We start from the raw sequence: 26,478 nt of genomic DNA on the forward strand, positions 1-26,478 counted from the left end.
ACCTCTCCATATAAATAAATAAATAGTTGAATACTGCTAATGGCAACCAAGGGAGAGAGAGAGAGAGAGAGAGAGATCATCACATAAATAAATAAATAAACATAAATAAATAAAATAAAAATAGGTTTGCTAGGAGCCCCAGGCAAAATGGTCCCCTAGAGTTGTCTGAAGGCAGTCTGACGGGAGGCTCCCAGGCCTCTCTCACTGCTGTCCTGCTAAGGAGGGTCCGTGGCTCCAGAGGTTCTGCGGCTCGGAGAAGACTTTGTCTCCGTGATGGGAGACTGGAGCCCAGGCTGGTTTCCCGGGCAGGGAAGAGGGTTATTTACAGTTGCTGTACATGCCCTCCCAGGGCACCTGCCCCTGTCCCAGGCACCTGCCATCCGGCCTTCTGTGGTGACAGCACTGGCATCTGTCAGTCTTGGCGGGTGGGGCCCAGGGCCGGGCCAGAGGGCATCGGGGGAAGGCCAGGTCACCCCATGCTGTCTGGGGCACTCTCGCTGCTCTCCTGGTGGAAGAAGGACTTGCGGGAGTTTGCAGGGCAGTTTCTGGCCCCACGGGCTGATGGACTGGGAAAGACGAGGGGTCGGGGAGATGGGTCACTGATGTCAAGAAAAGGGATTTTTTCCCAAATGCTGTCCCTGGGGTGTGAAGGAAGAAGAGTGTTTGGTCCCTGCTTCCCCATAGCTCGCCCCCCAGTATCCAGAGCTGCGGACTGTCCCCCCTCACTATCTCCCTCCATGCCCTGCCCTGCCGCTGTTGCCACCGCAAACTTGACATTCACCCACAGGGCTCCGGAAGGCCGGTCAGCTGGTGAGGGGGGTGCCCAGGAGTTTATTTTAAGGACCTTCTCCCTCACACCCCTGTTCTCAGTGCCTTCTGTGGGTGAAGCAGGTGGTGTTTGTGTGTCAGAGATCAGCTTACCCATGCTGCCCAGCCCTGGCAGGGGGAAGACAGGGAGAGGGCAGAAATAAAGGTGGGCTCTGGCTGACAGGAAGCCTCGGAAGCCATGGAGTTCCCAAGCCCCTGTCCCCCCAGACTCTCTGGACTTGAGTCTTTCCCCAAAACCTGAGCTACTATGCCCCATCCCAGCAACATTCCTGAGAGGCAAAGGGGGTAGCTTAGTCTGAGGGCGGGTTTAGATGGTTCAGCCACACTGGGTGGGATCCAGGGTGTGGCAGTCTGGGCGGTGGGGAGGGGGCAGGCGGGCTCCAACTGGAGGGTAAGGCCAGACTGGCTGGCGCTGGGGACTGGCAGCCGGCCACGGCCCTGGGGAATGTTCAGCAGATGGTCCTGTGGAATTAAGCTGGTGCCAGCCAGTGGGGGCTGAGGCAAACTTGGGATGTGGGGCTGCACACCAAGCTGTCCTGACTGTCCACTGTGTTTTCTCAGTGAGGTTCAGGGGCCCTGTGAACAGCCAAGAGGCTGTCTAAGCCATGTGGTGGCCTCTCCGTTGCTAGAATCTACTGGACTGCTCTTCTGACTGTGCCGAGATCTTGGGAGCGGCAGAATGACCCTTGCCCTTTGCTGCTATATTCACAGGCAGAGAACCCATCTCCTACCTCCTGACACTTCTTACCAACTGAAACATCCACATTCCCCACTCAGATAGGTCCCCTTCTATCCCCGCAAGCATCCTCCGGGCCTTTGCTTGGGCCTGTTTGGGGAGGTGAAAGGCGCGACACCTCTCCTGGGCCTCACTGCTCTTGGTTTCCTCTCATCCCCTCCACCCCGTGAGGGTCCACACATGACGGGATGAAAGGAGAATGAGGGCAGGTGTGACAAATGACTCCTAGCCTCCCATATGCATCCTGTGAGCAGTGGGTTAGCAAAACTGTTTTTCCTGGCCAGGCCCAAACTGTTGAGTCACGAACCCATCGCTTCTTACAAAACCTGGAGGGTTTTTGTGCCAACAGAGGATGGTTCTCTCCATATGACCAGGCCTGTGTTGAGCCCCAGGGTGGTGCTGGTGGAGGCTCCTAGCAGCTTGACATAGAGGCCAAAGCCCTGTACTTTCGTTTCCTACCCCCCAGGAGAGCAGGAAGGACAGGGTCCAGGAGCCCTCAATGTCTGTCACCAAGGAGAAGGCAGGGTGGGCAGGGAGCAGGGGGGCCGGCAGAGGGAAAGGGCCCCCCACCCCCCAGGCAGCCGGCTCAAGGGAGGGCCCTCGTTTAGCGCCTCGTGCTGGAGTAGCTGTCTGCTGAGCTGTAGCTCCGGCTCCGGCTCCGGGAGCCCAGGCTGGGGCTGCGGGAGCCCGAGCTGCTGCTAGTGCGGGTCCTGCTCCGGGTGCGGCTCCGGCTGCGGCTGCGGCTGCGGCTCCGGCTGCGGCTGCGGCTCCGGCTGCGGCTGCGGCTGCGGCTCCGGCTGCGGCTGCGGCTGCGGCTGCGGGAATAGCTGCGGCTGGCAGAGCGGCCGCTGCTGCCGCTGTACCAAGAGGAGGTGCTGAGAGGCTGCTGGATGAAGACGGGCTGGGCCGGTAGTAGGGGATGGGGCGCTTCCGGGCACTGCGGAGACCAGAGGGAGCTTGCTCGAGGGCCAGACTCCGCCCAGCCTCGACCCAGACCGCGCCAGCCCGTCCCCCGGGAGAGCGGCATGGCCTTCCACTTCCCAGGCCCTTAGCAGAAACACTCTTTTTAAGCCCCTCTCGCTGCCCTCAGACCGTCCAGGGCAAGGTCTCAGCCCTAGCGCTGGTGTCTTGAGAAGTGATAACCTCACTTTTTAACAAAGCAAGCCGGGGGCTCAGAGCCTCCAGCTGGTGAAGGAATCTACGTCTAGACTTTAATGGCAGTTTTGTTTTGCTATTTTTACTTTTACTGGAACCTTCTATTTATGGTAAGAGAGGCTGATTTTCCATTTACTATAGTATACTGTGGTGTATTCCTTTTGAATTAGATGTATGGACCTCTAAGAAAGGGCATATCTATTTCCAGACATTAAGTAAACAGTAGTACACTTCCTAAACAGACGAATCAAAAGATGCTGCTGGGTGACTGAAGTTTGGGAAACACTGAATGGGTTCATCAAGATGGACTGTTTGAGACCGACTAAGGAAACGAGAGAGCCTTTTAGAAATGCCACTTTGTCTCCCTCCAAGTCAACCCCAAGGACACCTTTGGTCACCTTTGGTCACTTTGGTCAAGGGTGTAGGAGTCCCTGTGTACCACGGTGATCTGTGGCATATCTGAGAAGGTGATGCCGTTACCCCCATTTTATTGTTTGGGGCACAGGTTCTTTTTCCTCCTCCAGGTCCTCTCTGGGGAGGAGGAACCAGGCACCCGAACCCCGCCGCAGCCCCATCCTGTGGGTCTCTGGAAGGAGTAGCTGACCCTTGGAGGGCCAGGGGAGGAGCCCAACCGATTGCCAGGAGCCAGTTTTAGGGCAGCTCTCAGCCACTCGTCCCGGTTTCAAGGCCTGAGGAATTTGGGTCCACTCAGACCTCAGGCTTCTCTTCTATGGCTTTTCTCTGTGAAGAGCTTACTGGTTAGAAACCGTATCCACCTAGTCTGTCTATGCAATCAATAGCAATGGCATGCCTCGGGTTTCAGTGTTCTGCATTTAAGTTTACAAAGTGTGTTCACATCTCTTTGCCCCCTTTCATTTCATTTTCATGATACTCCTGGGAGTTATTTCCTTTAATATTTCATGGGTGAAAACACAGCGTTTGGAAAGTGAAGAGACTTTCCCTGCTCATCTGGAAAGTGGCACAGCCAAGAATGCACTCCAGATTCAGTGCTCCCCCTCTTAAGTCCCTCTGGCACCCAGACGATCCTTTTGCCCTCTCCTCAGTTGGTGCAGGGTATGATCAGAGTCTACTAAAGCCTGGCATGTGGGTCTGAGGGTGCTGGGCCTCCAGTGGCCGGCTCCACCCCCAGACAAAGGCCCTGCCCCACTGCTTTGGCCCGCATTGCCTCGACGCTACCCCAGCTCGCTCCACAGACCCTGGCCACACCCCCTCGGCCCACCAGATTCCTCAGGCTGGCCCCGCCCCTGTCCCAGGCACCCACCCTGGCCCCGCCCCGGAGGCCCTGCCCCCTCCTTGCAGGGCCCGCAGCGTCCCTGAGCTCCCACAGTCCTGAATTCCAGCTCCAAGGGGACACGGGGAGGGCCCGAGGCCCCAACGGTAGGAGGGGTGGGAATGAGGGTGGAGATGGGCACCCCGGCCCTCCTGGCCTCACCTGGTTATCCTCCGCGCCTCCAGGTGGCTCGGGGAGTCTCTCCGGCGCTTCCGCATGGGCGAGTAGGACCGCCGTCTCCGACGCGCTCGCTCGCGCTCCCGCTGTTGCGAGTCCTTCTCGTTGTACTTGGGGTCCCGCCCTGAAGGGGTGCGGGGGTTATTGCGGCTGGCTTTCCCGCGTGAACGCGTGGGACAGGGGCACTCACTGCCTCTCACCTGTGCCCTTCACCCCACTGGGGCAGGTGGTGGCTTCCTCCCGAGGCCCCAGGGGCTGTGGGTGTGTACTGTGGGGGTGAGGCTGGGCACGTGCAGGGGTGTCAGCCTTCGAGGGTGGGCATTACAGGGGCGCGGCTGCCAGGGGGCGAGGACGTGAACGTCAAGAGGACTCTGGTGCGTGCGTAAGAACTGGGGGCTCTGAATATGGTGAAGGGGAGTATTAGGTGTGTGAAGAGGCCGGGGTGTGGAATAGCGGGTGCATTAGGGTCCCCAAAGATAACTCCAGCGAAGACGAGGAGGCTGGGTCATCTTCCCATTCCTACTCGTGCAGTGCTGGACAAAGGGGGAAGCGGGGCGGGCTTGGGTGACGCTCCCCAGACGTGAGCTGGGAGGCGTGGCCTGTGCCTGGGGGGCGGGGCCTGTACCTGCTCGGGCTGTACCGCGAATAGCTGGGGCTGCGGCGCGATCGAGAGTTTCTGCTGGGGGGGCTCCTCTTGCCAGACTTGGAGGAATAGCTGGAAGAGCGAGAGTAGGACCTGCGGGAGAGTAAACAGTCTCCGAGGGGCCTGCTGGGCTTCGCCGGGGTCGTCCCGGAAGTGTAGGGTTTTATTCAGCTGGTCCTCAGGGGGTGACCTTTTTCTTTCTGGACTCCGGGCAGAGGAACCTGGCTGGCCCTTTCCTGGGCAATTAATAATAATATCGACCACTTCCTCTGATTGAATTCTTACTATCTAAGGCTATTTATTAGCTGTGTGACCTTGGACAGGTGATTTCACTTCTCTGGGCCTCTGTTTTCTCATTTATATAAGGGGGTAAATAATCGAATTTACCCTATAGAATTGTAAATGAGTAAATTAGGGCAAATCACATACTGCACAGAGCCAGCACACAGGAAATGTTAGCTATGATTGTTATGTATTTTATTATGTGTCAGACATTGAACTAATGCTTTTTGTGCATTATCTCATTTAATCCTCAACAGATCCTAGGGTTAGGTACTATTAAGCCCATTCTGTAAGTCGGGAAACCGAGGCACGAGAGGTTAATGTTTTCATTTTACAGATGACGAGACTGAGCCTTGGAGAGGTTATCTGTGGCCCAAGGCCACCAGCTAGGAATGGGAGTAGTGGGCATTCAAACTCAAATCTGACTTCTTTCACCGGCGGGTCAAAGGACATGTCCAGTTACCTTAACTAGCTCCCTAAGAACGAAAGCGCTGCAGAACAGAGGTCAAAACTGCACTCACCTTTTCCCGGAGGAGGTGGATCGGCTTCGGGTGTACCTGGGGGAGGCCCTGGGGTTTGGGGATCGGGAGGAGTGACTGGAAGAGCGGGTGCTGGCATAGGAAGGGCTGCGGGAGCATCCTCTCATGGGGGAGCTCCGGGCTGTGGCTGGGACCAAACCGGATTTCTTCACCTCCGCGCATTCCAGACATGGCGACTGAAATCCTCTGCAGATGTGGGGAGAACACCTGTTAGCACTGGCCTGACCGCTAGCCTGGAGGCATCTCTAGGTAACACTCCTCTCCCTACCTTTGCCCAGGCTGTGGTGCCCTCAGAAACCCCTTTCCACCTAGTCCCATCTTACTACCTCTGGAAAGACTTTCTAGGCCACAGCTGGTAGAGGAATAGGGACAGAGGGGGATGCATTCCAGAGGGGGCACTTCAGAGTAGGTCAGTGGGCACGGGCATAATGGTAAATAACATCAAATCACATAGTGAGAGATTTATTCCCTTTTGAGTCTTTTTCAGCCCATCTGAGTACATTAGAGACACTGGATTGGGTACTAGTGGGTTTTCCACCATTTCTGGAACACTGGCAGTCTCCCAGACCTGGTGCTCAAGAGCCTTGGGCAGGCAACTGTTACTCGCAAGAATTAAATCCACTGTCTTTATGTATTTTCATATAAAAAAATCATGTATTTTTGCAGGTGCTTTCTATTTAGGATGAATGCTATAAATTTTCTATGTAAGACAGTAGTATAAGTTTCCTTATATAAAAAAAGTGAGTTTGTCAAGGTAAATACGAGTACCAGTAGTACAGGGATATGATTAAAATCAAGCAGGTGCCATGTAGGTGGTTTAAGTTTGGGAAACTTTCGGTGTAGCCCATTTTGCAGAGGGGGAATTGAGACCCAAAGAAGAGTGATGGCTTGTTCAAAATCACCCAGTGGCAGGGCCCTGTCTTCTGTATTTCCACCCTGCCTAGGGCCATATAAGCTCCTGTTGGATTCTCAGTAAGGGCATGTTCATTTGGCTTGTGCCAAGAGTCAAGTTCAAATCACATTAATAGAGTTTCCAGGCTCATAATGACCCAACCCCTGCTCACCCCTCCAGTCTCAGCTCTTGGCATTTTCCTCTCTTGACTCCAGCCATAATGGACTACTTGTTCCTCATGAAATCCCCCTGCTCCTTCCCTGTCTCCAGGCCTCAGAACATTCACACTGCCTGCAACCCTCTTTCCTCCCCTCCTCACCTAACAATAACTACTCATGGTTCAGGTTTTAGTTTGACCTCACCTTTTTTGGGAAGCCTTTCTTGACATCCCCCTAAGTCTAGTTGGGTGACCTCCAATGTGTTGCCACAGCCCCCAGCCCCTAGGCACCACCCCCACTTCCCCTCCACCCCTCACGCCCCCGTCCCTAGAAGACCTCACTTGGTCTTAAAATTGTCTCTTCCTCCTCCAGTCACTGAGCTTGAGGGAGAGGACTCATGTCTCTGGATACTGTATCCCAGCACCTTGGACAGAGCCTGATTCATCTGGCCTAGGTCATGAATAAATAGTTGTGAAGTAAACATTTGAGCCTCTTAGTGTCCTGGGTGCTAAACAAGAATCATCTTGTATGGTCCTCCCAATGACCTTATGGAACTGGCACTATTCTCTTCAGAAGGGTTAATTACTTCCTCAAGGCCACTCAGGGTCTCAAACTCTGATCTGTCCAGCTCCAAAACCCATGCCCCCTCCACTTCATCAGTCTCCTACCTTCACTGTTGAAGGTTCCCTTGATTTAGAGCCAATGATACCTCTTCCATTCAGCCCTCTGCTCATTGCTGATATGACATACACAGCCATGACTTTAGAGATCAGTTAATTTCAAAATGAAAGGCTGGGTCTAAATTATTTAATTTGGCTGTCCACATAAGATCAAACTAAACAGGGAACTGCTGGATGCCACTCAGGCTTTAGCTTCAGCTCTATGACAGATACGTGTTTGAATCCTGGTGCTGGCCCTTATGAACTGAGTTTCTTAACTACTCTGAGTCTCAGTTTCCCCATCAGCTAAAAAAGGTCTATCGTAATGCCTATGCCATAAAGGTTCAAGGAGGAATCAAGGAAGATTGTCCATGGCAAGCACTTGGCATGGCCCCTGGCATATAATTAGGGCTCCACAAATGTTAGCAGCCATTATCATTATTGTGGTTGTTAGTGCTATTCTATTTTCTTCTGCCCTGAAGTATGTCCTTCGTCTCATCTGGGGACATCACTCCCTCTTCTTTGAGATGTTGACATTTGTTCTGACCCAGCCCTGGGAGCCCTGCTCCCAGGCAGGCTTGGGCGTGAACTGAGGCCAGAGATGTCCTGGGGCTGGCAAACCAGAGGCTACGTGTGGATGCCAAGTTGTTTGTCCAGGACTGAAGTGGGCTGTGTGTGCTGGGGACAAAAGGGTGCTCTGTCCTTGAAGAAGCCATTAACAGCTTCACTGCTAGGGCTTCGGCTATCATCCTGAAATCTTGGCCACTCTGAACAAAAGCAGACTCCCACCCCAGAAGAAAGAAGACCCCACTGTTAGCATGGCAGAATATACCCGCAAACCTTTTCCACCCATCTTGTATCTCTGCATCCGCCCCATTAATTACATGCTCCCGAGGAAAGGGACCATGCCATTTTTGTATCTCCAGCACCAAGCTGAGTGGCTGGCATTCAGGAGGTGCCTGAAAACTAGAGAGAGGGATAAGTAACTGAGTGAATGATATAGAGTAAATGATCAGCGATTTTTACTAGCTATTATTGTGACATTATCCTCAGTGATTAGCATTTTGCTGTGATTTCTTGAATGAGAGAGTAAGGGGGTAATGAACTAGAATTACAGCTGGCTCATAAGCAACTGCATGAAAGGGTTTTCTGCAGAAAAACTGCATCTAGCAAGTGGGTTAAGATACACATGCGTGCACACGTGCGTGCACACACACACACACTCTGCAGGTATATGGGAACCCTCTGTACTTTCCACACCCACAACCTCCCCTGCCTTTCAATAGCCCACACCAGAGTGATACATCTGTTATAATCAGTGAACCGCCGCTGGATCATTATCCCCCGAAGCCCAGAGTTTATATTAGGGTTCACTCTTGTGAACCCAGTGAGTCTTGACAAATGTAAAATATGTATCCGCCACTGCAATGTCACACAGAATCTGTGCTCCACCTGTTCATCCCTCTCTACCCCCTAACCGCCCCCCCCATCACCACTGATCTGTTTACTATTTTCACAGCTTTGCCTTTTCCAGAATGTCATATAGTTGGAATCATACAGGATGTAGCCTTTTTAGATTGGCTTCTTTCACTCGGCAGTATACATTTCAGGCTCCTCCCTGTCTTTTCATTGCTTGATAGCTCATTTCTTTTATTGCTGAATAATATTCCATTGTCTGGATGGACCACAGTTTGTTTATTTATTCATGTACTGAAAGATGTCTCGGTTGATTGCAAGTTTAGGCAATTATGAATAAAGCTGCTACAAACATCCAGGAGCAGGTTTTTCTGTTGCCACAGATTTTCAATGCATTTGAACTTTTTAAAATGACAGTTGACTTTCAATGGATTTAATGTTAGACTTTCTCCTGAGATTAATGGTAAAACTGACATTTGTTTTTGCCTGCCCAGCCTCTGTCCTTCCTTTAACAAAATTTTTTCAAAAAAATATTTTTTTTGAGAGAGAGCGAGCATGAGAGCGAGAGTGGGGGAGGGGCAGAAAGAGGGAAACAGAGGATTCGAAGCAGGCTCCATGCTGTCATTGCAGAGCCTGATGGGGCTGGAACTCATGAACGATGTGATCATGACCTGAGCTGAGCTGAGCCGAAGTCGGAGGTTTCACTGAATGAGACACCCGGGTGCACCTGCCTCTGTCCCTCCTGATATCAGTACCCTGACTTTTCCTTCAGAGAACCAGACCTCCCCCAAGTTTTGTGTATGTGGGAAGACTACTCATTAGCCCTGATGGTAGCGTGTGACAAATTCTTGCCAAAAGCACAGCATCTCTTGGGCCAGAGTGATTGATCCAAGGGTGGGCAGATGAACCAAGATGGGCCAAGCAGAAGCAATGAGAATCTGCCTTGGCAGTTTGCTGAAACTTTTGGGAAAGAGGCATTCTGCTTCCATTGGCTGGCTAACCTGCAGAATGGTTGGCATATGTGCCCATGCTTGGGAGGGTCTGCTTGAGAATGAAGCCAATAGAGAGGGAAGCAGAGCTCAGAGATGTAATGGGAAAGATAGATTCTCAATGATGTACTTTTCAGCCCCTGGATCCAGCTGTACCCGAAGCTGATATCCTTGGATATATTTTTTAAATTATGCCAGTTTGAGTTGAGTTTTCTCTCTCTTGCAAATCAAAGAGTCCTGGGTTAGGAGTGGGGAGTGGGTGGGTAGAGGGCTAAGGTGAGAGACTGAGAAGGTGGAGCTAAGGCAGGACCCCCCACCCCCACCCCACCCAGCCTAAGTGCACTGACCTTGACTCTCTGCCCCTGCTGGTGGGGGAGAGATTCTCCAAAGTGGCCCCCTTGTTCTGGGGTGAGGAGGTGGTGAAGGAGTTCCCTGAATCAGAGGTGTTTCCACAGTTGAGTTCCCGGCTCTTGTTTAGGCCCCCACCGGGGCTCCCCTTCTCTTGACCCCGTGACCTGGCTGAGCTGATTTGCGTGGAGGGTGGCGAGGAGGTGTCATTGCCTGAGTCATACTCCTGGGAGCGTCCTCTGGAGGTGTTGAGCGGGCTGGCTGTTTTGGTAAAGAGGTCAGCTGCAGACCCCGACCCAGTGATCTGAAAGCAAAAACACCCGTTGGACACTGCTGATCGCCGGGCCTGTGCACTGTGTCTAAATAACCAAGAAATGTTTACCGTCATGATGCACTGTAACGAAAAAGGAAAGAGAGAGAGAAGGAAAGAAGAGACGCCAAAAAACAAAAGCACAAATTCCTGAAAGAATACCACAGAAAGGAGATATTTTTTTTTACCCCCTGCTAGAATAACTGGAAGATTTAGGTATCATGCAGAGAAAAGCATGCGATCCAGATTAAACAAGAAAAAGGAAATTATACAAAATTTAATTTCTAATGAATTAACTCAAACAAAACAGACAACTCAATCGAAAGGGGGGGGGGTGTATAAACACCCTTAAGCTAAAACAATAATAAAAATAAAGGAAGGGGGAGGGGAAAAGAAATGGGGCAATGGACATGAAAAACATATCTTGGAACTTAAAAAAAAAAAAGATAAAGCCAAAATTTTAAACTTCAACCAAATCCTCAACGAATTTGACCTTTTTTTTTTTTTTTTTTTTTAAAGAAAAAAGTTCCCTGAATAGAACCCTAAACAAATATGGCAAGGGGAAAAGAAATGAAATAAAGAGAAGTTTTTTTTTTTTTAAATATAAAGTCAAGGTCACAAAATGACATTTTAGTAGTTTTCAACTAAAGGGGAAAAGAAAGGGGGACAAAAAAAATGGAAGTCAAATAGTCTGACTGAAAACAAACGAAAAAAAAGCTCTCTACGATTATTTGTGTGTGTCCTTTTCCCCCTGGAGAAGGTAGCTAAGGCTCTCGAGTGGCTTCTAATAAATTCTCTCATGTCTTTGCGGATTATATCCACTTACCAAGCAAGAGCTCCTCCTTTAGTAGGTAGGTAAGGTGTAAGAGAAAGGGAAGAGCGGGCAACGTGAGTCCATCATTAGAGTCGAAAATGACAAGAAAAAACACACACCTTTCTGCACACCCTCACACTTGGCCCTCAGCTTTGAGTTTTGGTTTTTCAGTGTTCCTAACAGGTGAGGCATCAGATCTGTTTGGTTTTCTCAGCAAGGGGACCTCAAGGCCATCAACACTAACCTCATCAGTCCCTTAATGCCCAAGTTGGATCAAGAAACCCTTGCTGAAAAGGCAGTAGGGGCTAGAGCTTGCCTCTGTCTGGGTATATCCAGATCACGAGGGTGTGCTTGTGACAAAGGGCTTTGGGAGGGGCTTGGACATTTGGATTTGTGGTGAATGGGAACGGGGAGCATTTCCCAGAGTCCTGTTTGGGTCTGAACTGGGACAGATGAAGGAGGAAAGGAGGTTGAGCCAGCCCTTGGGAAAGCAATGGTGTCTGTGTTTAGAAGCACAGTGGGTGGTTTTCTTAAAACGTTCAGACCAGTGTCACGGCTGTGATTGACACAGTGGGTTTGGTCTGGCCCTGCCAATACTACTGTGCTTCTTTAGCTGGGCGAGAGGAATCTTTGCCCTGGACCTCTTCCAGCAGTAACTATCCTCATGGGGCAAGAGATCTGTGAGGCCAGGAGGGCACTACCAGTTCATGGGTACCTGAGATCCCAGAATTCTCTGTTCTCTGTTTAAATGGCCCTTGGGACCCCTTTCAGGATCTCTGCAGGCTCATCCATGGATCTGTTCTCCTGGGGACATAACCATGCTTTAGGTGTGCACACTCTTAGGTCCAAGGGTGACTCTTTGTACAGAGCTTAGATGTTCAGGCTGGGGTGTCTATGTGCATGTGTGGGAGGCCCATCACGGTGTTGGTTGGTGTAAGAGGCAGGAGGAGAAAGGCAGGGACCAGGGCATTGAGGCAGGGACACCGCCCCCACCCCCCACTGCCATGTTGTGGCCGGCCACTCTGAGGGGTCTGAGGTTCTAAATTCAAACCTGACTTTCCAGATCATTTTGGAGGTATGTTTGCCAGGATAGGAGAACATTTTGTTTAGGTTTGCTGGCTTGACTTATAAACATTTAGACATCCAGTATGTAGGCCTCCTTCTATACTTGTCCTGGGGCCACCAATATCAGTGAGACCTCACCATCAAGAGCCTGCTTCCCTCCCACCCCTTATTACAGGTAACTTGGGCCTAAAGGAGTGGGACTTTTGGGCTTTCTTAAAGGACCATGTCTGCCTTCTCAGCAATTGGTCACAAGGGTGAGGCACAGAGACACCCGAATGCTCAGGATGTCAGCTTCTGGACTGGGGAGGCGGAACTTCCTTTGTGGATTCTCCCAGGAGGCTTTGCACACAGACAGGGTGATGGTCCAGCGTTACCAAGTTCTCCCCAGCACAGCCGTCCCTGTCATCTTTATCTGCTTGGTGATCTGGCAAGCTTTGCTTTGGGACAAGGGACCTCAAAATAATGTTGCTCAAGTGGAGTTTTGTTGAGTGAGACTTCTTTAAAAGAAGGTAAAGGCCCTGTTCCCATTCAGCGCCTCCTTTTTGTCTTCCCATTTGCAGTTGCGGATGCTGTATCTTTCCCACCTCTGGGAGTTCATTGGCAACACGTGTATTTCTACCACCTCTGTCAGGAATGAGAAAACTGATGGGCTCTCAGACTGGAGCTTGGTTCCAGAATGGGTGCAGGGAATCAGGCAAGCCCTTTTTGGGGAGAACAAGGCTAGAAGGTAACTCAAACGAAGGGGCCTGTGAGTATAACAGCTTCCATTATCTATCCATTGTAACTGGCTTGCTACCCTGGGGCATCCAGGCTGGCCTTCTCTTCCCAGGTACTTGTTCCCATCCCTGGCTACCACTTCCAATGCATTTGCCCTGGTGCATCATGGGTCCCCATAGGCAAGGATTTCCTGAGTGTGAGGCCCCTCCAGGCTAGTGGATACAGAAGGGGACTTTGCCCTGTTCGCCTTCTCAACCCCACACTCTGAGCTCACAGAGACGCTTTCAGCTTGTCTCCACCTGACCATGACTATTATGCACACGTAACTTGTGTAATTAGAACTGAGAACTGTATAAGGCATCATGCTTTTCCATCCTTCCAGAAAACAGAGATAAAGGTCCTCTGAAATGTTCTCATTGGGTTGACTCTGGTGCCTGAAAATACCAACATCTCCAGCTTGTTTAAACGTCCCATTTCTTCGGATGAATATAAATTCTTCAAAATGGATGACAGTATCCTTTGCAACCCCCCTGAGTACTTCACAGACCTTATCTCTTCCATATACCCCCACCGTGACCCCCACAACCTATGCCGATATGTTAGAATTTTCTTGGCTTTGCCACCACATCTTGCCCTCCCAAGCCCAGGCCATTTGCACATGCCATTTCCTCTGCCTAGAATACTCTTCCCCATTACTCCATTTCACATGGCTAAATTTATACATCCTTTAGGTTACACATCACTTTCTAGAAAGCCTTCTCTAATCCCCCAGTCCATAGTCCATAGCACAACAGTCCATAGTTCACTCATTCATTCGCTCTTTCATTCATTTACTCCTTCAAAAATGAGTGGCTTCTGTGTGTCACAGCACTGTTACTCAGTGGGGCAATTTCTTGTCTTATTGCCTGTCTCTCCACCTGAGTGGGAGTTTGTTGAAGACAGAGGCCACGCATGACTAGTTCAGCGTTGTACCCAAGTAACTACCAGTGCCTGGCGCAGAGTAGGTGCTCACTAAATCTGGCTGAATGAATGAAGCTGCTCCATAGTCCTTTAGAAGCCTGAGCTCAGAAGCCTGGGCCCTTCCTAACTTAATTCAGTGGTGAAGATGGCTGAGTGATCAGGCCCTGGTGAGGCCCAACTGGGTAACTGCCAACTTTGGGAACTTACTTGATGGCTTTTTAAAAGAGGGACTGGCCTCCATCATAAAAACAGTTCTAAAAAACTAGGTTGATTCTTAGCTGAAGGTTGATGTCTCAAGACCAGCTCAGGGCTGGCTCTGTGATCAAGAGATAACGTCTAGAACTGAGTTCTGTCCAGGCCTATGGCAGAGAAGGAATCACCTTCTGTTCTTCCTCTCCTTCTTGGCCCTCCTCGGACCCAGGACCCTTGGAGAAAGCACACAGAGGCTCTGTCCACATATTTCAATGTCATCAAGTTCCATGCTAAGGTGAGAAGCTCTGGATCTGAGAAGCCTTCCAGACAAGTTATGCTTGGTCTCCTTAATTCCTTTCCATCTTCTACTCTGGGAGATCAGTTTACAAAATGGACTGGGGCTGGCCATTTGCACATAATGGGGCTGTTAGCCCATACGGTGACTTTGTTCAGATTACAAAAAGGTGCTCCTCCTGGGTCAGGAGTTAGAAACAGGTGTTTCCTCTGGCCAGACAGATTAGGAAAAAGATATACCTTTCTCTAGGCTGAAGCAGCTCAGGTCAGTATTCACGGTTGCCTTGGTGAATGGAGGGTAGGTGGGAGTTCTAATTCCAAGATGAGGTCACTTGATATGGGGCACAACCAGCGTTCCATAGCATCCCTAGCAGGCACTGGACATACAAATCTTCTGATTCCAATTGACCTGCTTAAAGGGTTACTCTGTGGATGCAGTAAGAGGTGGGAGCCCAAAGACCTTCATTTCTGCTTTCTTTTGGCTTAACCCTATTTGGTCTTTGTTTTTACAAGCCTTGATGGGCTCTGTCTATATCCAGGTGAAGGGAACATTTTAATAAACTCTATTAGAGATGTTTGGATAGTTTAATGCCTCTTAGTTTCAGACTCTCCTTTTCCAGAGCTCTCCATTCACCCTACACAAAGAACAGGAAAGTATGGAGGGGAGCTAAGCCGAAGGTAGGATGTGTGTGTGTTGGAGGTGTGTGTACAGCCATGATCATGCAAAGGAGACCTTCAAGTCATGGGACATCATGATAGACACAGAGGCCTCTGTGTCTTGTCTCATTGTCCTCTCATCTCGGAGTGGCTCCTTTCTAGACAAATACTCATATAAGATGCAAACAGTTGTCCACTTGACACTGACATGACAAGATGCCTCCTACTTGCTCCTCATTTAGATAACAGCCTTCGCAAAATTAATCTTTGAAGGGTTCTTCTGTTTGGAATTTCTTCTGTGTATTAACTGATCTTGCCCCTGTCCTTGTAGCTAGGCTAAAAATGGTGCTCAAGATACTTTCTAGGAAGAGTCATTCTAGACCCCCGTGATCCAGTAACAATGCCCTCACGGGACACTGGCAATAAAACTCTTTAAGGCTTGGCATAAAACTCAGCCCTGTAAGATCTGCTTAATTACTAGGTGAAAAAACATCTGTCTTAATATGGATTACTCCCAAAATTGAGACAGGAATTGAATGCTGGTAGTTATCTTGAGAGGACAGGGAACTTCGTAGGAGAGTGGGGAAATGAGGTGAGGGGAGAGAGGAACCAATGAAAGATGGGTTATTCACAAACCGGCAGCCACGGTGAGCAGCTGGAGGACCGGTGGGAGCCAGTGAGGAACCGACTCCAGATGTTGATCTCAGCCAAGGAGGGAGCTGGGGTATTAATGTACTATTCCCCACCACTCATAAGTGAAGGCTGCACCCAAGGGGGTCATTTCGCTAATCCATCCAAACTGCCACATGGCCAGCAAAATGGTCTTTGGCGGCCAGAGAGCATCTTCTGGAAGCTGGAAGTTAGCTGTGTGCCCTGAAGTGGAAGAGGGTGAAGGGATATAAATGAACAGCGTCTGCTTCAACACCCCACATCCCCACTGGAAAACTGGCAGGCCAAGTGATGTTTTGTTTCAGCTATGTTTTCTTGAGCCCACTTAGTATATAGTGCTTAGTAGGGAGCCTGCTCGACAGTAAATCTGAATTAACTGCCAACATTGTAGAATGAGTACAGTTTTCACATTAACAACTCTGTCTCTGGTTTGTGCCAAAGACTAAGATCTGACAACATTGGGTCCACATTCCTGCTCACTAATAATCGGCTTGAGAGAAGTGCAGCTGCCCATTTTAGGTGGGGGGGGGGGCATGAGTTTTTCTGGCCCCCAACCCCATGGGGTTCCAGTTGGTTATATCAATTACTTACCTGGCCCCTGAGACATCTAGGTTTGGACCCTGTGTTCTAAGTGTTTTGCTGCTACCTTGACCGTGCATCCTGTATGCTCCATTCTCCCTGTCAGAACCATGAAATAGATCTCACTGTCTTCCCATCTCCATCCTTTGCATCCTTCTTAGGCTTTTGTCAATGGAAGGAACTAGGAGACCAAAGCCATTAAGTCATATCCAGACCCTGGAGCTATTACAAGCTATTCCCTTCTGGGTCCAAAATTGCCAAGCTCAGATTTTTTTTTTTTTCCTAAGAACAAACTGTATTTCACAAATCTATGACCATGGGAGAAAGCAAACAAGTGTTTCCCCTTTACTTCCCCTCGGCCCCCTCCAATGTGAAGCTCTGATTTTTTTTTTTTCTCTTGAACTCACAAGTTTGACTCATCTCCTTGTTCCTTAATATACTCCACATTAACACTTGGGTTTTTCTAATAAGTATTAAATCCCCCCACCACAAACACCGTTCCTGGCGTTTCACTGGGAGTCTCTCTCAGCCTCCAGGGAAGCGGGCACTGTAATATTATTGTTTTTGTTCAAATCATTATTTAATCAAGAACGGGGGAAAAAAGGCAACCTCTCACTTACACTTCAAATTTAATTTCAGCTGAATTCTGAGATCAAGAGGCAGCACGGCTAATAGGTTACAAAAATACAATCAAGAAGAGAATTCCATTAAACTGAACAAGTCCATTTACTGAGCTTCAAATGGCCCCATGGAGGAGAATGGCTATAAATTTTTTTCCCTCCCTGCCATATGGGGGACTGGGAATTCTCATGTGAATATAGAGCTGTGTGGCAGAGCTTTTAGCTACAGGGTTCTGGTTATTCCTTTAAAAAAAAATCCTTTTGTTTCACAAAGACATTAAGTTTATTTTCCTTGCTGTTGTACATCTTCCTTTGTACACTAATTAGGAAGACAGCAAAAGAATGGGTTCATTGACCTTTGGGAGTTCGTGTGAGAGCAGGCGGGATGTGGGGACGGCGGGAAGATGACAAAGTCTTTCAGGACTGGGTGATCCCTCAGAGTGATACGCTGCAATTGACCTTGGACCCAAGGAGGTGGTCCAGCCTCCTGTCTCCCCCACCCCCTCCCCACCACAGGAAGCTGAGAGGGAATCGCAATTTCAGTCCCATCATGCCTCTGAAGCCCCTCCTGCTGGCCCCCAGCCCACCGGCTCTCAAAACTCTCTATATGGATCCAGTCAGGCAAATTTTGCACCAGCCCAAATTGAACTGGAGGAAAGTAAGTTCACTGTAATGAGTTTTTCATCCGGCTGAATGTGTTGATTCAAGGGCTCATCCTTTCTTCGGAGGGCAGGTCAGTACTACATCTTCTGGTGGTAAGAAGTCATTTACGTGATAGAAAATGGTGGTTTCTTTTATTCTGAGCTGACGTGGTGGAAGTTGACAACCTCATGCCACTTTCCGTTAAAAAACAGCAACGGCAACAACAACAACCAGAACAGGTCCTGCAAATTCCCATTTCATACTGCCCTTCCTCTGCATTCTGGTCCTTCTCTTCTCTATACTGCAGTGAAATGGTGTGGCATGTGGAGTCTCTCAGCTGAGCGAGAGCTCGAAAGGCTTTTGCAAGGATGTGTGAGAGCCTGGACCAGGGTTCCGAAGACCAGGGCTGCCATATGCTTTCCCTTAGCCTCCTTTTCCCTGCCTGCAAAGTGGGATGTATACCTCCATCCTGCCTTTCTTCTTGGCTTGTTCTGAAGGTCACCTCAGGCCGGATATGATTAAGCTTTTTGAACCCATCACATCTGGGTTTATTAGGAGTAAGCTTAATAACACCACTACGATGACAAATAATCACACTAGCAATGATTGCATATTGAGTGTCGATTATGTCCCAAGCATTGGGCTAAGTTTCTCATACAGAACTGAAAGTGCATGAGGGTAGGATCCTTGTCTGTCTTGTTCACTGCTGTTCAACCATTGCCTGGAACGGTGCCTGGCACACAGTAGGTGCCGAATGCATTTTTTTTTAAATGAATGAACACCATGGGGCGCCTGGGTGGCGCAGTCGGTTAAGCGTCCGACTTCAGCCAGGTCACGATCTCGCGGTCCGGGAGTTCGAGCCCCGCGTCAGGCTCTGGGCTGATGGCTCAGAGCCTGGAGCCTGTTTCCGATTCTGTGTCTCCCTCTCTCTCTGCCCCTCCCTATTCATGCTCTGTCTCTCTCTGTCCCAAAAATAAATAAATGTTGAAAAAAAAATTTAAATGAATGAACACCTCAACTCACTCCATCCTCACAACCGCCCTATGAAGTAGGTATGATTATTAGCCCAAGGTACAGATGAGGACACTGAGGCCCAGGGAAGTGAAATGACACAAGGAAAGTCTTATAATGAAGCACATGGACTCTGAGGTCAGACTTTCTGGGTTTGGATCCTGGTTTTTCCATTTCACGTAGCTCCTTTTCACTTAATTGTTGTACGCCATGGTTTCCTCAATGTAAAATGGGCTCTCTTGAAGGGCTCTTATAAGAAACAGATGTGGCACGTGTGGAGAATTCAGCCTAGCAACTGGCACATAGTTGGTGCTCAGTTGGCTCCGTTGGTTGTTGTTACCCAGGGTCTCCCAGGGAGACAAGATCATGACCCCAGAGTCTACAGATCTGCTCCAAAGCCCATGTCTTCATCACTGCCCTCTCCTGCCTCCTGTTAACAAATTTCATGAGGCCCTCTTTTATGGATCTCAGGTTCTTTCTGCTACCATTCTACCTTCTCCTTCCTCCTCTTCTTCCTCTTCTCTTTCCTCTCCTCTTCCTGTTCCTTTCCTTCTCCTTCTTCTCTTTCTTCCTTCTCCTCCTCCTTCTCTCTTCTTCTTCCTTTCTTCTTCTTCCCCTTCTCTTCCTTCTCCTTCACCTCCTTCTCCCTCTCCTTCTATTTCTCTTTTTCTTATGGCGTCTGCAGGTTTTTGTTGGCAAGGAATACATGGCAACTGTTGGCCAAAGCTGGAGGCTGAAGGAGGAAGGGAGCCTGTCCTTCTCCTTGGTCTAGCGTCCTAGAGATCAGCCCTCTTCCAGATTCCCTCTCCAGTGAGGGCAGATTTAACAGAGAGCCCCATGCCAACAGGGAAAGGGCTTGGCCAAGGCTTCGCACCACCAACCTCTCTGCCATCCAGTCGGTCCTCTGGCTATGAAAGTAAGCTTCTGAGACACAAGCCATGATACACACCAGCTCCCCTTCCTCCCAGCTGGGCCACCTACCTAAGTCTCTTTGGCTCTGTGAGCCTGTTTTTCTCTCTGAAAAATGGTGATAATAGTTGCATCTACCTCAAAGAAGTGTTTTTGAGACCAAAAAACCCTAACAGCTGTGCAAAATATGGGATAGTTTATAATGTTACTTTACTTTTGTTCTAACAAAAGTGCCTGGCACATAGCAATATCTCAGGCTCCCTTTATTCATCAGCCATCTCAATTTGGGGAACCCATCCTTCAAAGCTCAGCTCAAATGTTCCTTTATTTGTAAAGCCCTGTCAGGCACCAAGGCAACACTGTCTGGTCCTTTCTCTGTGGTCTTACTACCTATTATACTTACTTCCATCACCACCATGGTTGATAGTCACAATAGTCAGTAACTGGTTGAGTGTGGATACTGCCTCATCCAAAGGTAGCTGGCCTTGGTACTAAGGCTATCAGGTATCACTCTTTAGTTGCTGAACTTGTGAGAAGGTCCAGAGGTACTACGGGAGGGAGGGGATACCTTTGGTGACTTGGGGTAGTGTGGTGAGAGGGTCTGTTAACCAACTATTGTGCACGTTTTTGAATATTGTGGCAACTAAAGGGGGAACTGGTGCTCACTGACTCAATCTCAGCCCTAATCACAACACTTATTTCGCTGCACTGCAGCCTGCTGTTGACTACCAGACCGAGCTCTGGAGTTCAGGAAGAGTTTTTATCTCTGTCTCCCTGATGCCTTGGACAGAGATGGTTGAGTGGAGATAAAGAACGTGAATGAGACTGTGAAGGGTCCCTAAATCATCTCCTTGGGACCCTCCATTTGGATTTGGACTCTGACTGAGCAAGAGGGCTTCAGGTTATCTTTAGCTCACCAACTAGGATTTCAATAAGACAGAGCCCTGAATTTGCATATTCATGTATGCAGATAGGCCCCCCTTGATGTAATGTGCCAGTCCTTGATTTTTTAACGAGCCGTGCATAGGAAATACCTGCAGTGGAGTGTGGCAGGAACCATGGCATAGAAGACCCTTCACACTCAGGTTCCTGCTTATCCCCAGAACCCCATCTCTTGGCCTGGAATTCTGTCTCCATCCCTGACTCCAGTCTTTGCTTCCTGCTTCCTTTGGCTGATTCTTGCTCACCACCAGTTTCTCAGTTAGTTGTTACTTTCTCTGCCCTAACCTAATGCTAGCCCTAATTCCTTGCCCCGCCTGCTACCTCCCCCCGCATCTCAGCATCTCTGCTTCGTTGTGTGTATTGTCTTTTACAGTCTTTACCTTGTCTGTCTCCCTCGTAAGAAAGCACAGACTGTTCTATGTTCACCGGATCCTGGGAGCCATGGCACGGCAGACCCTTGATGGATTATTTTGTGGATATTTGGTAGATTTGAATGAGTGATTGAAAGGATTCTCCAAGGGCAGTGCCTTCGCTGTTCTCTTTAATAGGGAGCTCAGGAAACCTGTGGTCCAACCTGGCACCTTCATCCATCTCTGCCTTTTTGCAAGAGAGAAGAGGAGAAAGGGTCTAGCATGGAGGGCACTCGGAGGGCTAGACTTGGGGGTGTCTGATGCCCCCAGAAGTCAGACAACCGTGAGTAGGGTGGGGCTAGCCCCTGGGGCTGCAGCTGCTATTTAGGATGGAGGAAACTGAAAACAGAGGAAACAGAGGCCCCGGCTCTGCTCCCAAGTCCTGCGAGGACTAGCCTGGGCCTGGAGCCACACTCTCATTCCTGCTGCTACAGCTCCTGCTGCTACCAGTGCTGCTGCTATTGTCTTTGCCCCATTACTATTTCCACTATTGTTGGCAGCGACCGTTAAGTAGCATTTCTTCCTCTACTTCTGTTCTAACAAAAGTGCCTGGCTCATAGGGCTGTCTCTGTGTGTTACAGTCTGGAACGTTTACTTACATTAACTCATCGAATCCTCGTAACATCCCTCTTACAAGGCAGGTCTCACCGTTCCCCTCATTTTGCAGATTTAGAGAAGACTGAAGCACAGACAGTTTATGCAACTTGCTCAAGGTCCCACAGTTGCTAAGTGCACAAGCAGTACCCGGAAAGCTGTAGTCATAACACCCACTAATATTTGCTGAGTTTTCCCCTGGGCCAAGCACCGAGCCGAACAGTTTCTCATACTAGTTTGCTTTTGTCCTAACAGCAGGGTTTTTGAAGAAAAGACTTATTATGTGCATTTTTTTTAAACAGATGAGGAAACTGTGGCCCGAAAAGGTTTAAGTAACTCTCCCTAGCTCAGGGCCAGTATTTGACGGCATAAGCACAGCCCCATGTTTTGAACAACTCTAACTTGCCACAGCCCACGGAAGTCATTTCTCTTCTCTGAGTCTCAGTTTTCTCTTCTTGGAATCAGGGCACTGAGCTAGGTGAGCTCTTAATGCCTGTCCCTTCTAAGTACAGATGGGCCTTCAGGTCTTCTGAGAGGGGTTGGACCCGTGGGAGGCACTGAGACTTCAAGAACCGATAGCCAAACTGGTTCCTTACCAGCTGGTGTGGGAGGACCACACTCTTTTGTTTTTTGTTTTTAGTAACATCCAGCCTTTTTCAACATCTGGACAGACATGGCCTGTTAGGAAACCATCCCAGGAAGGGGATCAAACAGGCCAGTTGTTCCCAATGGCACTTTTTAGCGAGAGTCAGTTGGGGCCACCAATTGGGCTGCCACAAATACCAGGACCAGAAAGACAGGGTGAGTTTTACTCATTTAAATTCTTCTGCCTCTTCTTGCTGCTATTGTAAATTGATTTCTAACTTGGCAACAATTCCCCTGGGAGACAGATGAGCTTGGCATGCCCATTTTCCAGGTTTGGAAGCCAAGGCTGAGAGGATTAGAAGGAATTGTCCAGATAAGCCAAGACTTGCACCACCTAGGCCTCCACAGACTCTCTGCCATGCTGGGAAGACATTTTATAACACATCAGTGGTGGTGGGCCGGGGGGGGGGGGCGGCGCGGAATGCAGGTGGGCATTTTCCATCTGCAAACTACTCAGCAACCACAAGGCCCTTCTACAAAGAGGGGAGGGAGCTGGGAAAGTTGTGGATGGTTCTAGCTAGGCAGAGGATGTGGACAAAACGAGACCTTGGTGAGCCAGGGTGCCTTGCCTGGTAAAGAAGAGTTTCCCAGAATGCACTGCAGGTGATAACTTGCGTCAACCAGGCCCAGCTAGTGTTTACCATGGCCTTCCCTTCCTTGACCTTCCTGCAAGCACCCTGAACTTCTCCTTTCTTTCACCTCATCTGAAATTTTCAGATTCACTCATAGCTAGAAGACACTCATAGCTGTCAGCTGCGACTGGAGTCTGTCAACGTTGCATATCCTCCCGTTTGTGTCTCTATCCCCTGAGCATCGACAAAAGGCCTTCGCATACTTTATCTTACTGGATGTCCCCAACAACCCCATATGCAGGTGGTATTATTTCAAGTTTGCCAATGAGAATGCTGAGTTTCAAAGAAGTTAAGCAACTTTCCCAAAGCCACACAACCAGCAAATAGCAACGCTAGGACCTGAGTTCAGATCCAACTCTAAAGCCCTTGCCCGGGGAAACTTCCTGGTGTCAGACTGTCTGAAGCCACATTCCAGCTCCTCCTTATTGACCTGAGGGGAGCGTTCCAGGATTCCATTCAATGTGGGGTTGCTCAATCGGATTCACTCTTGCTTTGCTCTGTGGCTTTACCTCAGACCGTAACCTCTCTGAGCCTTGGTTTTTCTGTCCCATCTGTGAAAGGCACCAGTGAGAGCAGCCATACCCCCAATTCCCTGAGACCTTGTGTAGACACATGAGAGGACACAGATCAAGTGCTATGAGCTCCTTGAAGGAAAATTCTCATATACAGTCAAGGCCGTGTTTATATAGGTGAAATCAAATCCCAGCTGCTAATCAATGCTGCAGGCGAGCTGGTGTCAAAGATGCAGACTTCACTGAAATGCTGGAATGCCTCTGATACATCAAAGACCCCTCTTTCCTTCCTCCCAAAGAAACCTCCTCCAGTGTCTCCCACATGCATTCCTGCAGATGTCACTCTGGAGACCGACATGTAGTTTTCAATGTTTCCCTGATAAGAAGGGTGTTTTAGCTTTACTTCCTCCCCCAACCGAGTGCTGCTAAAGGCTGGTGAATGACCCTTTGGTTAAGCAATACTGAGGTCTGAAAAACAGTGGGGTATTTGCCCAAAACCGAATTAAAATGTGCCGTACACTGCCCTGAACTTGTGTCTCCACCTCCCCCCAGTGTCATGGCCAAGACTGGCCGAGGAGGCTGTGTGGAATACTTACTACACCCCTGGCCGACAGGAGGCTGAGCATCTGGAGGGGCTGGCTGGGCGGGTGGCTGGAGCGGGCCTCGGGGCTGGCCTTGCCGAGGGTCTTGGAGCAGCGGCGGGAGTGCCTTCGGCGGGACTTCCGCCCTTCCTCGGGGGACCTGCCGCGGTGCCGGGGGCAGGGGAGACAGGCGTGAGGGTCTTTTGAAGGGGAGCATGGCAGAGGGGTGGCTGCAGAGCCAGTAGGATCTGAGGACTGTGGAATGTGTTTGGGTGTGTTTGTATGAACCACGTGTGCTGCCGTTCTCCCGTCCGTCCATCTGCCCATCTGCCCCCTGCATCTCCATTCATTCACTCACTCTCTCTCATTTGTTCATTCCAAAAATGTTTCTTCATGTACCTGACACTGTCTTTGGGGCTGGGAATGTAGCTGGGAGGATAGAAAACATCCCTAGCCTGATTGGTTTAGTGTCCTTTGCGTGTGTGATTGTCAGTGTGGTTGTCTGTGACCGTGTGTATGCCTGGGTGTGTCCCACTGTGTTTGCCTATAGATATGACCGGACACATCCGTATGTCTTTGTGCGTGACCTTGCCATCTGTGACACAGACACATCCTATATTGACTGCCACCCAAAACTTTTGAAAAAAACATAGCTGACAAAAATGCAAAGATGCCTTGCATAAGCTCGTCAAGCTGTCTGCAGCGGAACCCAAAGGAATCTCTGACTCTTTAGAAAGGGCATATTTAGATTCTGCTAGCCTGTTAGCTCTGGGTCACAGTAGTAATAAAAGTAACACCTTACTGATTTGCATGGCACTTGCCCTCTTAGGGCATTTTTTGCAACTTGAAGACACAACACAAACACGGCAGGTAGTTCCCATTTTACAGACGAGGAAGTTGGGGCTCAGTGCTGTTTGGGAACCTGCCTGAAGTCACACAGCTTGAAAGTGGCAGCACCAGGGCCAGGGCAGACTTTTCCGCCCCACTAGGAAGCAATGCCTCTTGGTCATGCTCTGAAATGTCCCTCTGTACTCTGGGACCTCCCGATCATTTTCACTGGGTGTGTGGCCAGTGCCTACTGGAGCGTCCCTCAGCCCAACAGGCACTGGGGAGCTCAGACAGCAACATCACCAGGAGCGGTGACCGCAGAAGGGGGCCGAGGCCGGGGTCTGCAGAGGTAGCCATTTCGCTAAGAGGTGAGGTAGAGGGCAGCATGCTGAGGGCAAGCTCTCTGCACTGTCCTCTGACCCAGGCCAGCAGGGCTTAGCCGCCGAGAGCCGATTCAGCCTGGGCCTGGGGTCAAGGGCGCAGGCTGGGTCACCTCCGGACCCGGGTCTCTGTCCCAACTCTGCCAGTCACTGTGACCTTGCTCAGATGCCTTTGCTCACCACGGTGGAGTTTTCTGCATTTCCACGTCAGTAATGCACCTGAGCTCAGTGTGCCAATGCCCTCCGGACAAAGGCCACCAGGAGCACGCCTGTGGCTGAATAAGCGTGTTTACTGCTCCCTGCAGTGAGGGAGAGCACACACCATGGGGACGTGTAGGCTGTCCCTGTACGGGAGTGTTCTGGGCGGGCGGCAGGTGACTTCAAGGAACTGGGGCTTTGTTCTGGATTGGATGCTGTCATTAAGTGGAGGTGATCCTCTGGCCGGGTCTCTTCATAAATCTTGGAGCCCAGACCAAGGCCAAGGCTAAAACTGGAAAAGGAACAACAGTCCCTCATGCTAGCCAGGATAGGGAGACGCTGGGTCACTTTTGGGCCTTGGACAAAGTTCCTGTTTTATCTGGGCTCCAGCCTGACAACAGAGGGGCCTTGTTTTTTTCTGGCCACTCAGGGTCACAGAGCAACCTTGTCTGATGCCGATGCTCTTTATGGTTTTGGTGTTTAGGGGAAACGCCAAGACTTGGTGACGGCAGCACACGTCGGGGTCTGCGTTTCCTTCCTCAAATGCTTCTCACGCTCGGCTCCACATCTGCCTCGTGAAGGAAGATTTAAAAATCTCACTGACCTGGCCCCACCTCCTCTGAACTAGATCGGAACATCAAGAGGGTAAGATCCAGGAATTTGGCATTTCAAGAATTTTCCAAGGTGACCGTAAAGTACAGCCAAAGTGGAGAAGCCCTGGTCTAGTTGATGGTGTGACTGGGATGATCAAGAGAGAAAATGGGTGGCTCAGCCGGTTAAGCGTCTGACTTTGGCTCAGGGCATGATCTCATGGTTTGTGGGTTCAGGCCCCGTGTCAGGCTCTGTCCTGACAGCTTGGAGCCTGGAGCCTGCTTCGGATTCTGTGTGTGTGTGTGTATGTGTCTCTCTCTCTGCTCTTCCCTGCTCGTGCTGTCCCTGTCTCTCTCAAAAAAAAAAAAAACATTAAAAAAAATAAAAAAAAGAGAGACAATGTATTTGAAACTGTAGCACACTGCCTGTAGGAACTAGGAAAATATTCCCCTCTCCTCTTTCTCCTTTTTCCTCTAGACATTGATATAAGTGGGATGAGGTGGGACCGGACAGTGACTTTTTAACTTAATTTAATTTAATTTAATTTTATTTATTTTATTTTATTTTATTAAAAAATTTTTTTTAAATGTTTATTTTTGAGAGAGAGACAGAG

The 26,478-nt window shown here is 49.7% G+C and overlaps 1 protein-coding gene across 1 annotated transcript; it reads right to left on the minus strand.

The window, feature by feature from the left end:
* Window positions 1-4,373: 4,373 nt before the first annotated feature.
* Window positions 4,374-25,053, minus strand: SRRM4 (serine/arginine repetitive matrix 4). Its single transcript, XM_032595347.1, has 6 exons — window positions 24,989-25,053; window positions 23,884-24,028; window positions 10,113-10,417; window positions 5,634-5,837; window positions 4,813-4,923; window positions 4,374-4,455 (listed from the first exon to the last, which is right to left on the minus strand). The coding sequence occupies exons 1-6, from the start codon at window positions 25,051-25,053 to the stop codon at window positions 4,374-4,376; spliced, it is 912 nt and encodes a 303-aa protein (XP_032451238.1).
* Window positions 25,054-26,478: the final 1,425 nt, after the last annotated feature.

Source organism: Lynx canadensis, chromosome D3 (assembly GCF_007474595.2).
Source record: "Lynx canadensis isolate LIC74 chromosome D3, mLynCan4.pri.v2, whole genome shotgun sequence".
In the NCBI taxonomy this organism is placed as follows: Eukaryota; Metazoa; Chordata; class Mammalia; order Carnivora; family Felidae; genus Lynx; species Lynx canadensis.